Source organism: Olea europaea, chromosome 1 (genome assembly GCF_002742605.1).
Source record: "Olea europaea var. sylvestris chromosome 1, O_europaea_v1, whole genome shotgun sequence".
Classification (NCBI taxonomy): Eukaryota; Viridiplantae; Streptophyta; class Magnoliopsida; order Lamiales; family Oleaceae; genus Olea; species Olea europaea.
This window is the reverse complement of record NC_036237.1, coordinates 10237460-10252689: the sequence shown is the minus strand read 5'-3', so window position 1 is coordinate 10252689 and position 15230 is coordinate 10237460. Positions and strand designations below refer to the sequence as shown.

General features: G+C 35.7%; 1 protein-coding gene and 1 pseudogene across 3 annotated transcripts; one reads left to right on the top strand and one right to left on the bottom strand.

Annotated features, from left to right (window-relative positions):
* Nucleotides 1-2947: 2947 nt before the first annotated feature.
* On the bottom strand, nt 2948-7078 carry LOC111393570 (vesicle transport protein SFT2B). 3 transcript variants are annotated; one of them, XM_023019177.1, is made up of 8 exons: nt 6848-7078; nt 6696-6749; nt 6105-6178; nt 5806-5883; nt 5499-5616; nt 4816-4874; nt 4183-4243; nt 3174-3257 (listed from the first exon to the last, which is right to left on the bottom strand). In XM_023019177.1, the coding sequence occupies exons 1-7, from the start codon at nt 6950-6952 to the stop codon at nt 4189-4191; spliced, it is 543 nt and encodes a 180-aa protein (XP_022874945.1). In that variant the 5' UTR covers nt 6953-7078; the 3' UTR covers nt 3174-3257; nt 4183-4188. The 3 variants fall into 3 exon arrangements, with proteins under 3 accessions (XP_022874937.1, XP_022874954.1, XP_022874945.1); XM_023019169.1 differs by lacking the exon at nt 4183-4243 and having other exon boundaries at nt 2948-3257; nt 6848-7074; XM_023019186.1 differs by lacking the exons at nt 4183-4243; nt 5806-5883 and having other exon boundaries at nt 2948-3257; nt 6848-7073.
* Nucleotides 7079-9786: 2708 nt separating this feature from the next.
* LOC111404085 lies at nt 9787-14693 on the top strand (annotated as a pseudogene).
* The last annotated feature ends 537 nt before the right edge of the window (nt 14694-15230 follow it).

Below are 15230 nucleotides of genomic sequence, written 5' to 3'. Positions count from 1 at the left end.
GTTCAAGCTTGAGGACGTGGGGTGGTAGGTACATTTCTTCCTCAATTGTGCTACAATGTGGATACGCCGACATAAAGATTATTATAATGTCACATGATATTTTATCATGAATTGATGAAAGGGAAGCTCAGAGAGTAAAAATCATGGGAACTTGAAGGGAAGAAGGTTAATACCATGGAAAAGACAATCCCAGAGGAACAATATTCGTAAGATAACGAAGGAATTGCCATTGCAAAGTATCCAACTTTCCAGAGAATTGGGAAAATCTTGGTCCTTTGTCATGTGGGCCATAGCAGATATGATAGCTATACAGACTTACCAACTTTGGTTGTTGAGATCTTGATTATTGATGCCAAGACGTGGGTACCACCCACCCTGGCCACCCACCACTAAGTTGCACACCACCACGTGTTTCTCGTGTTAGCCATAGATTTTCCTTCACCCTTTAATAGGTTCGTGGGACCGTAGGTCGGGCATGAGAGAGAGAAATTTCTATGAAGCTTCTGGACCAACCGATCAGTTCAAGCTTGAGGACGTGGGGTGGTAGGTACATTTCTTCCTCAATTGTGCTACAATGTGGATACGCCGACATAAAGATTATTATAATGTCACATGATATTTTATCACTGAATTATTTAAAACATCAATTATTTGCTGTCATCTATACTTCTGTCATTGAATCTATCAAAATCCTTATGATAAAATGGCATAATCCTTTTTTTAGAGCTTCTCGACCAATCGATCAATCATAAATAGTTATTCTAAAATCTTAGAAACAGAAATTCTTCCTAAATTAATGGACAAAAAGATAACAAATGGGAAAAATTCACAAGTCAAGCATTAACTATGACCAATTCAATTTTCAGATTTTAAGTTTCAAAATTAAAACTCAAGTATTAATTAATTAATCAAAAATATTTTATTAATTAAATGTATTAAGGTCAGAATTATACAATTAATGGTCACATGTGTGTACTTATAGTTCACAGTGTCACATATTATCAAATTAATTGATCACGGATTATGTCATTGGTTACAAATCAAAAAATTTATAGATCACAATTATTTATCGATCACAAATTTTCAAATTACTTAGTAAAAAATTATCGAATTTTTAAATCCCAATTAAATAGTTGGTCACATGTAATCAAATAGTTGGTTATATACATGAAATAGTGGATCATCACCATCACCATCACCACCACCATCGTCGCCGCCACCACGACCACCGTTACAGGCACCACAACAGCACCACCACCACCACCACCACCAACACCACAACCAACAAAACTGCCGCCACCACATCCAATCCACTGCCAACAAAGTCCACGACAATCACTACTACCATATCTCCAACCAGCTCCACCACCAACCACCACTATTACACTACCATTACCACCACAAACAATCCAACAACTAAAACAATCACCAAGGACCAAAACAACCAAAAACGGACCAAAAAAATCACATCAACACTTCATCGCCACTGCTCGTAGAGATCCAATCAGTACCATTACCAACATCGCACACAAAGATCCAATTGCTTCCTATGAGTATGAAGGGAGGGATAAGGGAGCACCAACATCAATCGATTCTCTTAGTAAACTTCACGTCGACTGCACCAGTAGTCTGATGATAGAGAGAAGGGAGACGATGAACGGAAAGGAAGGGGAGGGGAGAGGGGTTTTGAATTTGGGGATGGGGTACGTGTCTAGGGTGAGGTTTCTCTTAGTAAACTACACGTCGACTGCGCCATTGATCTGACGATAGAGAGAAGGAAGAAAACCAACAGAGAGGAGAGTAAAGGGAGAGATTTAGGATTTGAAATTGGGGATGGGGTGGGTGTCGAGGGTGAGGTTGAATTGTTGATTAATTATAATATTAGTATATTTTTAATTCAGCACGTGAATTGTGAATAAATAAACCTCATCTCTGATTTATGAATTGTGATCTTTAAATACCTGTTGGCTTGTATTTTCCTCTAACAAAATTATAGAACAGGACTAGCCCTCAGCCTGGCATATTCCACTTTTCTTAATGGGCCTCATTAGACTGGCCCTTCAATTCAACAGCAAGAGTAGGCCGGTGCCGAACATATTTTATTATATTTACTTTGTTTTATTGTTAAGTGTTTTTTGTTAAATAAAAAAAATAAAAATCTAAAGGCTTTTTCGGAGAGGAAAATGCCCCTCTACCATTTTCTCTCACCTCAACGGGCTCCATGATTAAAAAAAACCCCCCGAACACCCACCCCAACTCGAACTGTGAAAGGGGCTGCACTACCAGGCCTCTTACAGACCTAGTAGTGTAGCATGGTCGTTTCGGAGAAGGGTGCAGCCATTGCAGATTCATAGGCTTGGGCTTTTGGTTTACAGAAATACTTTATTTTACAGAAGAATAGAGGCCGAGGCCAGGCCTAGGGCCCTTAACGCTCGACATAATACGACCAGCTCAAGGGATGGGCCAACACATAACACCGTCAGGCCGGGCTGTGCCAAGGGTTGAACTTTTAACTTTTAAGGCTCTCGCCTGAATATGCCGGCTACACCTGAAATGTGACACGGTGCCAAAATGTGACACGGTGCCTTGGGTCGGACTTTTAGGGGTCAAGCCTAGCTAGTCCAGAAAAACATGATTTTGACTCACGGTCCATATTTTGCGAAATATTTACCGTACGATAATAATAAAGAATGGAATGCGTAGATGCACACGAGATGATGCTTTTTCGTCGCATCTGTTCCAAACAATACGCGATGGTCTAATTTAAAACCAACTTAGCAATGAATCTCACCAACCAACCTATAGACAGAGAAAAATAACCTCATTCTATCATAAACTGAAAAATATTGATTTTGATAGTCGTTTCTGATCCGAGGACTTTAATGAACAGGCAATCTTCCTGTGCACAAGTTTATAATAAGTGAGGGATCATGAAGAACATCAAATCTGATGCAAAGACCAAACAGCAAGACTGCATTGAATTTACTAACTCTGCATCCAAATACAATACAATTTCGGCCATTTTCCGAGTTCATTTAAGCAATATCTTCACACGCCGACAAAAGAATGAATAGAAATTCGATCTTAAAAAATGCTTGATAAAAACCACCACCAAATCTAAATGCTTCAAAAATTTCTTCAACAAAATGACAGGAATAGTACATGCACATTGGATCGTCTAGATTTCGGTGTCAAAAAGACGGATAGTCAGATTAGAAACCACTCTGCGAGCGAAAGGTATGTAACTTAAACTGTACCTGAAATGGTTGAAGAATGATCGTATTAATGGTACATGATCTTAAAAGTTAGTTCAAACTAAAGAACAGATGGTTTAAATTGCTCAACTATATTGTATATTCTATGTTTATCAAGGAAGAACGAGCAATTCATTCAAGGCAATAAATAGATATCAAATACTGCCAATATCATCAAAAATTTTAAGGGTTTAACAAGTTCATCAAAGTTAGCAATCAAAAACTTTAAGGTACATGCCACTTCCAATTTTGGCTAAGCTTGAAAATAAATAAGAAATTACTAATTTTCCAAGTAATTCTTCACTTTATTGTCAAAATAAGCAACTTACTCATTAGTCATTTTGAACAAAAATTGATTTATATTAAAAATTACTTATTTACTTTAAAGTAAACTTACAAGGAAACTTTTTAAACTTATCTGAACATGTAAACTCCTGTGGTATAGTAAATGCTTTCGTTAATCGGGAGATGCAATCATGCAAAATTACATCCACATCTCCACCGAGGATGTGCATTAGTTACTTTCTACTTTGTTCAATTAAAGAAGTATTTTTAAAAACTTACTTTAGTTACTTACAAGTGAACTTTTTAATTTTAACCACAAAAATAACTTCAAGCCTTATATTTGGTTTCATCGACTGCAAAAGCAATTTAGTAATAATAGATTCCGAATATTTCCTAATCAATTTATTATTTATGTCTCTCTCACTCATCAACAAAACAATTCTACTGAACCTCAAGTCATTATATCATTCGGCTTAGATTTCAAGGAAAACATCATTTCAAGACAAGCAATAATTTGCTGAAAAACAGACCACATTTACTTTTTGAATATTGTTAGAAGAAAACTGAAATAATGACACGGAAATTATCTGTTATAAACTCCAACAAAACAAAAGGAAAAAAGAAGAAAGAAAGCATGCCAAACCTGAAGTTAAATGAAAAAAATGGTGACGAGGGAGATGGAGGAGTTTGATCGAAAATTATCCCTTCAGAGAGAGAGAGAGCATTCAATGTTGGAGGAAAAACATGAAGACAGGGATGCAATAGAAGTCATTTAGTGGCCATAAGATGTTAGACACGGGTCAATCTAAGATTCTAAATATGGGCAAGGTCTTAATGCATGAAGGCTATGATGTTAGTGATGGAGATAAAGATAAGAATAAATATAGAGTTTAGATAGGATTTTAAATTAGAGTTTAATTCAAAGTATGTTCATTTTAATTAGATTATATTAGTATGCTCCTACATCAGTTAGTTTCGCCCTCCAACAATCGAAGTAATTTTTTTTGAGCGAGAATGACATAGTTACATATTCTCATATTTTTCGAATTTCTGTCATCCAGAGGAACAGAAATGGCAGAGCTACATAAGATTTTCTCAAAGGAAATTCCAATTAAGGGCCAATTACCATTTTATTAAGTGCCCATTTTCGACTAGTACCATTTATTTAGTCAAAAGGATATTTCAAGATTTCACTAGAAATAACAGTAGATGTTAAATTCTGGAGTGAAACACACTTGAAGGATACTGGAAGAAAGTGATAAAAAGACAAACTCACCAAACAAGGGCACATATCTCACATATGATTGCAATTATTGTTAGAATCTTACTGTGGACCTGAAAGCAAACCAAATGAATTCTAATTAAAAAAATACCAATATAAACAAAAATAGAGGGACAGATCAAAATATCCATGGTGTGCTCATGCATGATTCTGGGTGGGGGTGCATAATGTCCTACGAAGTGATAAAAAATAGTGGGTTTAGCAGGAAAGGAACCTCTAAGCACAATAATGAAGCTCGAAAGGACAATAATAAGAGAAGAGAACGGAAGTGAATTGACTTTCATTACTGAACGGTTTAACAGTTTCTTATTTCTTTTCACAAATTTACTTTGAAGTACATTTTAATACATTATTGCCTCATTATTCAATAACTAATCTGAAAAGCTGACAGAGGAACGGTCTATTGGCCAGCAAACAAAAAATTAGTTAGGTCCATGTAGCTCGGCTCGGTGAAGTTCAAATATAATAAATAATTTTGATAATAATTTGAATCATATCTTCACAACCTTTCCCCTTTCATGCTCACTTCATTTCAACAATTCCCATTAGAAGACTTTAAAAATAGCCAATTTGTGCCACTGGTTGGTCTCCTATACAGTCAGCCTTGTATGATTAAGCTCACAAACAGAATCAAGTATTTACCTTTTTCTTAAAATTCAGTTAATGCCATGACTTACCAAAAGAGCACAAATGAGAGCTACCACAACACAGCCCGCATAAATTGCTGTAGCATAGACACGGACAGGATCAAGCATCATTCTTAGCTGTTGCTGTGGTCCAATGAGGAAGGTTGTGCTGCCAATGGATCAAAAAACAGAACCTCAAAAACTGAATAGGAAGAACAAAATTCCAGCTCAAATGGATGCATATAAGCAATACATAGTAGTCACTATTTCCATCTGATTTCATATTAATAGTGAAGGCTCATGTTGGTAACATAATACTTTAGATCTTGAACGCTTGAGCCGTAAACCATCTATGTACACTTTTTGCTCAAGGTGACCATGGGATCGAGTATATAGAAGCCATAAAAACATTGACTCTCCAAGATATAAGCAAGGCCTGGAAAAGTGCATGTTTGTTATGTGGTATTGGAGACTGGATAGGACTTGGAAAATATAGAAAATGAAGGTTGAGCTTATTCTTTCTACTTTGATGTTGTCAAATATTTTACAATAAACCTTACCAAACAACCATAATAGCATATGATTTTCAGGAATCAATCTCAATTCTAGATTGCAAGATAAAATGACACGTCTTAGCCGGTTTATATCACAGCATACCTTCCAATAGCCAGCACATTGCCAAAGGTAAAAAGGAGAGCAAATTTGATGGGTTTGACAAAAACAATCAATGACTGCAAAATAGCCAAGAAGGTAAATGTTGGTTAATAACTTCACAGAATGCATCCATGTTGCTTTTTAGAAATAACTGAGTGCATATTTTCTTGTTCTCCATTCTATAACAGAGCCTCTATTTTCTCGAGATTGTATAAATTGAAGTTTTGTTAAAAAAATAAGAAAGTAGCAAGGGAATTCAGCACACTGAGACTACAAAGTTGCGATGTTAAGAGCACGTCTGGCCAAGCTTCCTAACTTACTTCTAAGTTTCACCAGTAAGATCAATCATTGTAGAACATGAATTTACTTATAAGCAAACTTTTAAGCTTAGCAAATCACAGCTCTAAAAATTTGGGCCGTTGACAGAAATTGTACTGGGAAAGAAGGGCGTATAACTTCCGGAATATCAATTGGCTCGTTTTCATCTCTGTAGGAATCATTCAAGAATTCAAGATTTCCACAGAATGCTCAGTAAATAATATAACGTAATAAATTTTCAAGAAACTGAAAATTCGAAATTTGGGATTTACATACCAGGAACACACAAACAAGCCCAGCTGCTAAACAAGCAGCAAATCCATACAATCTCTGCTCATGCAAAAAACCCCAAAAAGAAATGCATAATAAGCTAAAGTTTTGAACAAAAACTAAAAATCTTTGGTTAATTGATGATGTACTTATTGCACCTGTAAAGGGGAAAGAGAACAGAGGCCTTCAGTTCCACCCAATAAATCGTCTTCCGGCTGCTCTTCATATTCACTTGAAGCTGATCGATTAATTAACTTCCACATTTTTTAGATTTTTCCTAATTTTTTTCTTCTTCAGTGGTTTCAGAGTGATCGGATCAAGTCTCCCATGGCTTTTTGGGAAGCCAAAAGTCACAGCTCGAAGGTGAGAGAAAAATTATGGCGATTGATTAGGTGGATTTTGCAGAGAAGGGCTAAACTATAATTTTGGGAAAATTGCAGCCACAGTACCAAACCTTTCATTTATTAGCAAAATTTTCCCAAACCTTTCATTTATATCACTGGAGGTACCAAACCTTCAAAAAATTTCCGCTAGAGTCCAAATTGATGAAAATCATCCGTTTAACCGTTAGTTGACCAGATTAATTAATTATGATCAAATATAAAAGGGCAAAATAGTAATTTTACAATTTTAACATAAGGGAGTGTTTGGTATTGATTTTTCATTCCAAAAAATCAATTTTCTTATCGCTATTTCATTATTCAGGTCGTCATTTTTTACCATTTCTCTCACAGATAGGACCCACTTTCTCTTCAATGGTTAAAAAATCAATTCTCAAAATCCATATCAAACAGCCCCAGATAACTTTGAAAAAAAGAAAAAAATGGCTACCACTGTTCACATCCACCTTCCCCAACCCACCCCACCCCTACCCCCTCCGTTTATAACAATAGCATCAAACATGAGTTTTAGTGAATCCTTAAGTCTCTTCAATTTTTCGCACATCAGCATTTTTCCCAACTACAACATTTTCCTGGCACATCTTCTCCATCGAATCTTCACCAAAAATTACAGTGGTTAGTTTCTCGCCAATTTCTTCTTTTTTCATATTGATAACATTGGTATCGTTCACATTATTGCCTCCTTTAGCGGGCTCCGTTTTCACCAATAGGCATGGTTTCACCATCCCATTCCAATTCCATATCCTCCTTAGAAACCCCTTTCTTCTTCAATACAAAGTCATTATCCAATTCCTCTTCCAAAAGCTGATTTTTCCTCAATTCATCAATCCCAATTACCAAAGTGTCCTCACTCAAATCAACTGTCCTTAACCTATGCCCAGGATTAATAGCTGTGGGTTCTCTAGCGTCAACATGGTGGTCTTCGGAGGAGAAGTAGGCTTGCTGCTCCGAATGGGTTTGAAATTCTAATTCTACATCATACGTTAGTCAATTGGGCTGCTATCCGGTCTCAAAACCATAACTATTCTGGTGGATTCAGTTGGCGAGGGAGAAGGAGACGATAAATCTGGGTTGCGGTCAAATTCTACAATCCAATTGAAGGGGTTGGGGTGGGTTGGTGAAGGAGGAGGTGAACACTGGTAGCCATTTTTCTCTTTTTTTTTATTGAATATTTTTAAAGTCATCTTACGTTAAAATTGTAAAGTTAACATTTTGCCCTTTTATATTTGGTCAAAATTAATTATTCTGGTCAACTAACGGTCAAACGGATGGTTCCATCCATTTGGACTCCGACTGAGATTTTTTTAAAGATTTAATACTTCCGGTAGCACAAATGAAAGGTTTGGGTAGAGTCTGCTGATAAATAAAATGTTTGGTATTGTGGCTGAAATTTTCCCTAAAATTTTTTCATCGCGTTAAATTTTTTGCTTTTAAAATTAGTAAAAATAAGTTGGGTAGTCATGATGAAATGTTATAAGAAATTGAGTGATCATAATGAAATAAAATCAAATTGGATGATTATGGTAACGCTAAAATCCTATTTGAAGGCCATTAAAATGAGAATTTGTATTTTACAATAGTAAACCTATAATTTGAAAATCATTATTACTTTTTCAATTGTCAGAGCATTTACTATGGGTACAGAAGCAGTAGAAAATGAGGTGGACTTTATTACCCAATTTGTCATCAAGTATTTATCAAAATACCCTCTCTATTATTAACCCTACACCCTCCCATGTTCTTTACCATTTGAAGGGTAGTTTGGGAAGATTGAAAATACTTATGCCATCATACTTTCGCAAGTCAAAGTTTTTTCTTGAAAATTTATTTTAGAGGAAATTTCACAAAATGTCCATTTTTATTTAGTTATTTGTAAAGATGTGCACCATTGTAAAAATGTCTAATTTAAAAGAATTAAGATTAAAATATCCTTATTAACAATTTATAATTCCACACTAACACAAAAAATGGACATTTTTGCAATATTGTTATTGACCAATAAAATATTGACACATAACCTGTCATATTTATTTCAAAAAGTATACATGTCAAATCACAACAAATGCTATATTTTTCATTGATTCAGAAATGTCGAGAACGACATTTTTAAATGTAGAGAAATGCCACGTTCAAAATGAAATGTCATTCTAGACAAATGAAACGATGTTCAAATGTCGAGAATGACATATGAAATGTCGAGAAACATTATTTAATGTAGTTTCTCATGGAAGCCACTTCTCAAAATTCATGACAAATTGATAAAAAAAATCAAATGTCGAGAACGACATTTAAAATACCGAGAATATCATTTCAAAAATGTAGTTTTTTATTAAGGATATAATAGACAAGTTGACACTAAATTCAAATGAGTGGACACTTTTCAACTCATACCCTTAAAATTGAACATTCTTAAAAACACATTGATTGACAGAGGGTCTTACTATTGCTACAAATTAACGGTTCGAAAACCTCTAAAAATAAAGTAAAAATGGACTTCAAATAGGTGCTAAATATAAAGTTAGGTGATTATAACGAAACAAAATTAAATTAAGTGATTATTGTGACATTAGATATAAAGTTTGGTGCCTATTAGTTTTCTAACCCTGTATTCATTATCTTCGAACCGGTCCAATGACCCACGCCTCAAAAATATGAATTTACAGTAAATGCCCAATAACCTTAAATTTTATTCAAACAGATCATCTTTCTTTATTGGGTTTCCCCAGTTAAAACAGAATACGACACGGTAGTCTTTTATTGCCATCTTCAGAGAACCCTCTGCTACCGCCGGACGGAGAAAATCAAAGCCCGAGAGAGAGAGAGAGAGAGAGAATGTCGTCGACACTGCTGGAGGTGGCGCGTGCATCTCACGAAGAGGTGGAGCGGCTTGAGCGGCTAATCGTGAAGGACCTCCAGAACGAGCCGCCGACCAACAAGGACCGGCTCTACCAGAGCCACCGCGTTCGTAACATGATAGAGCAAATCACCTCCACGACTAACAAACTCGTAATTTTTGTTCAATTATTAGCTTTTGCTTTCATTTTTCGTTTTTTGTATAGTTTTATATTTGTGGTGATTTAATGATGAAATAAGTAATAATTGATTTATTTGTTTTTGTTGAAATAGATTGAAATATATGAAGATAAAGACAGTTCCAGGAAGGACGAGATTGCGGCTCTTGGAGGTCAAACAGCGACGGGAACCAATGTTTTTAGTGCATTTTATGATAGATTAAAAGAGGTTCGCTTTTCCTGGGTTTATTCTTATTATTAAAAGGAAGTTTCTTTATGTTCAACACGGGCATGCTTTTCACTTAATTGTTTATCTATAAATTTTTTCTTGTCCGTGGAAAGTGTTTGTTTCCTAAAATTTGAGTACTATGTAGATTCGTGAGTACCATAGACGACATCCAGCTGCACGAGTTGTTGATGCCAATGACGAGTATGAACAACTTCTCAAAGAGGAACCACAAATTGAGTTCAGCGGGGAGGTTCTCTCTCTCTCTCTCCCCCTCCCTCCGCACACCCATACCCATGCGCGCACACACTCACACTCACAGAAGAAGACTGGGCAATATTTTATTATTTTCAAGGCCCTCAAGATACATTATGATCAACTGCAATCTGAATGGATGGTATTGTTGGCAAAATTGAAGGAGAGTTTTGGTTTTGAATATGTATGTAGAAGTATCTCTTAAGAGCACTTGGACGAATGTTTTATATAATAATTCAAGAAACGTGAAGTGCCTTTCCATTTCTTGGCCCCATATCTTTGGAGTTTGCTGCATACCCTGATTTTCCTGTTTTAGAAGCAATATTGGCATTTCATTGTTTTATTGTTTTTGATTTCAACTTAGAACCATGGTACCACCATGTCGGAAACAATGACCTACAATGGAATTATTCAGGGTACTTACTTGGTGAACCGGTAGGGTACTTGGGTTAGATGAGGCAGCGGCCTACTGAACCCTCTGGATGGGTTCTCTCTGCCTGGGTGAGTGTTTATGTTGCACATAGCGTGTTGTTTGCCGCATAAAGCTGTTGGAGCTAGATGCTCCCTAATGTTGGTGGGTGGTGGCTAAGGGACATATTGGGGTGCTGAAATTTTCAAAGTTTTGAGTTGAAGGATAATTGTGGTTTTTGTTGTCCGTTATTGGGCATTAAGCTGGGTTCCATATTAGTTTCTAGAGAATTTGGTGTAATGTCTGATTAACCTTGTAACAGTTGTTACCTTCCCTTATTTTCTGAAGTGAATGCTTTCTTGACTTCATTTTCTAAGTAGGAATTCTGATTTTCATGGGTGGAAGTGATGGTACCATTGAAGAACTGATGGAGGTGGGACCCGATAGGCTAAAAGAGGTATGGCAGGAGTTGATGGAAGCAATTCTAAGTTTTTCCTGCATGTTCAATTTAAAGTAACTGGTATTGTGATCCACATTTCATTGTCCAAGTTCTTGTTCGTGCTAAGCTTTAGGACTGTACAAAGAAATTTTGTATTGAGGAATGATAAATTGGATGGTTATAATGGATTGAGGATTTAGGAAGCAATATGCTGTAAGGCCCGAGCAATGATTTACAAAATAAGCATTAACAATAAATTTCATGCAATTTCCCTGAATGAATAAATGCAGACATGTACTCTAAAATACCTCTCTGACATAGTGTAGCATTTTTTATGCAGTATGCTTTTCATGTCGTGCTATTGGATTCATAGTTTCTATATATGTACATGTGAAGTTATAATGAGAAAATGCTTTTCTTGGTTGTGGTACATATCGAATGACATATATCCTGCGTATAGGCATTGGCTGCACTAGGTTTGAAGACAGGTGGTACCATTCAACAGCGTGCAGAGAGGCTTTTTCTTACAAAGGTCAGGATTTATCATTTTTTCCTGGTGATCATCAATATGGCTAGCACGCTGATCTTGCTATGTTTCTTTTTTAGCATACACCTCTCGAGAAGTTGGACAGGAAACATTTCGCCAAAGGGTCTCGTGGTCCACAACAAAATGGTAATTCTGTAACTATTCAACCAAGTGCAGATGCAAAAGAGATTGCCCTGATTGAATCCAAAGTTAAAAGGTTGTGTGACTTGTTGCAAGAGGTGAGCTAACCATATCCATCCCAAAAGAAAAGACCATCTTCCTTTTTTCTCATGTCTTCTCTTTCTTTCTGATGATTCTAGATAATCAATTAAGCTATGTACTTTTTGCTTTCTTAAATGTGCATTTAGTGGAGATATGAGCACGTTAGCAACATTACTTGTTAAAGATGTTGTACCCTCATGTATATTAACTTTTCTCTGGTTTCGGAACGGTATAGACAATGGTCAGAACAAAAGAAAATGTTGAGAAGAAACAGGCCTTGACATACGAGGAAATGGAAGCAGAACGTGAAGAGGTAATTTTCCCCAACCCTCCAACATGCACACTAAAGAAAAAGGAAAATAGTAATGGTGCCCTCGTAAAGATTTAGTTTATTGATTTTCCATGGTATTTGATAGCAAGCATAAAGGATAATGACCATCTAATATCATTATTTATTTTGCATTTCCGAGATATTTTTAATATCTATTCTCATTAAGTTGCACCTCTAAATGTATTACAAAGATCGATTAGTGTTGCAGCATTGTACGATGGATTTTCACCGTTGATGGAAGGAAGAAATGATAATAGCTAGTATGAGTTATTCTCTATTGCCTTATCAGTTTAAAACTTGAAACAGTTCTACAGCTGATATTTGGATATGTTCACACATTGTTGATTTGTTTGCAGTTTTACCTGGCAATATATTTTTGTTTGATTTGAACTTTTGATCAGGAAGAGGTACAAGCTGAATCTGAGAGTGATGATGACGAGCAGCAGATCTATAATCCCCTGAAATTGCCCATGGGATGGGATGGGATGGGAAGCCTATCCCCTATTGGTTGTATAAGCTTCATGGGCTTGGGCAGGTAATTGTCATTTATGATCACAAGTTAATGGTGTCATTAGAATAAAGTTCTCTTCAGATTGGTTACAAAGAACTATAGTTCATTTATACCACCGGTTTACAAGTTTTTAACCAGCAGCTTCCATACCATGGTGGATATCTTATTCTTCTACAACGTTGTTAATTAATAAATTTCCTCGCCCTACACAAAAAATGCTAATCTTTCAGTTGTAATCCTATAGTATGAATATTGACAAGTGATATGGAGGTGTTACTGAATGAAAGTGAGATATTTATGCTTTAATCTCTCTATTTACTAGATATCATGGACAGATAGGCTTCTAAGTGAACTTCATATGTTACCTAAAATTGTAGCTGATGGTGCTTGAATTTATAAGCACTTGAGAGTCATTCCTTTTCAGTTTCTTATCCAAATGTCCTTGTCATGAGCTTATAAAAATGGAAAAAAGAGATCAAATGATACATAGTTTACAAGAGAATGAAAATGAAAAATAAAATAAAATAAAATAAAGTGAGAGCTGTGAAAGTGGTGGATTGTTTAACTTCCTTCGTGCCAACATCTTGGTCATACTTGAACATAGAAAGAAATGTGTACATTTATCAAAAGGACTGAATGATGAGTCAGTTTTGGTTTAGAATTGTATTGGCATATTCTTGTCTTTGTTGTTCTGTTTTAAGGAGGCTATTAATAATTTGGTACTTATTTTGATGATGTCAACTTTCTCAGGACTTTGTTATGAATGTTTTCAGGAGTTCAAATGTGAGATTTGTGGGAACCATAGTTATTGGGGCCGGAGAGCTTATGAGAGGCATTTCAAGGAATGGAGACATCAGCATGGAATGCGATGTCTTGGTATTCCGAATACCAAGAACTTCAATGAAATAACATCTATTGAGGTATGCTTTTATCACACATCACTTCAGCATACCATCATTATCCTGTCATTTGTTTTTCAGCTATTTGGTGTTTAGATCCATCTGGTGATTGGTGGGTTGACTTCATTTATGTTGCGAGTATTCATACATTTGTTGCATGTTTGGTATAATAGGATGGACACTACTGTACACTATTAATACGGGCCTAACATGTATAATGCATGATATTCTCTTATCACCCAGGAAGCAAAGCACCTGTGGGAGAGAATCCAAGAACGGCAAGGGGTGCATAAATGGCGCCCTGATCTTGAAGAAGAATATGAAGACCAAGAGGGCAACATCTACAATAAAAAGACATACACTGATCTGCAACGCCAGGGTTTGATTTGAAGTAAACAATTCCGCCAGATTCCTTCATTATTTTCCTGAAATTTATGGTAAGACCTCTTTATGGAAATCATTCGTACTTCTTATCTCATGACCGTGTAATTACTTTTTTTTATTATTTTCATGTATATATAATGTAGGGCAAGTGATCCAGTCCTGTAGAGCCATCAGTCTTGACATATTGAGGACCTAATCTTTTGTGGTATGTAATTCGGAGTAGAAAAAAAAAAATGAAACTTTTTGGAGATTCACGAAAAGGGTAAAAAATGGAAAATGCAACCATTTTGAGTCTATTTGTCCGAATCCCCTGTTTGTAGGGGTCTTAACTATTTTAGTTACCTTTCTTTTGATTGTCAAGAAAAATTGATAAAGCAGCATTGGAGAACACTTGTAATGATTTGGAAGCGAATGAATTTTTTGAATTCTCAATATACCAGTTTTTGTTGTGGTGTGTTGAAACGAAAAAGGACGGAGAGAATGAAACGTATTGCTTGTCAATTTAACGTCGTCAGTTAGAGAGTCGAGGACTTATGGTTCATAGGCCTTCTTGATTATTATGACTTCTTACAAAAGTCGTTTGTTCGATAGTGATTTTGAGAATTGATTTTTTGACAGTTAGATAAAAAAGTGCGTTATATCTGTGAGAGAAGTAAAAAATAACGGCTGAAATAGTGAAATAACGATCAAAAAATTGATTTTTTGGGAAGAAAAATCAATACCGAACATACACTAAATAAGTTACCTTTTGAACAAAAATTCTTAATTTATCCATTTTTTCACTTCCAGGGAGTTAGAACTTTATATGGTCAATGAATGTAGCATAATGTTTTTCATTGATCATTAAACTTTTAAAAGTTTTTTGGATGGATGATCGTCGAACTTACTAAATTATTATTTCGTTGGTCATTAAATTTTAAAAGTTTC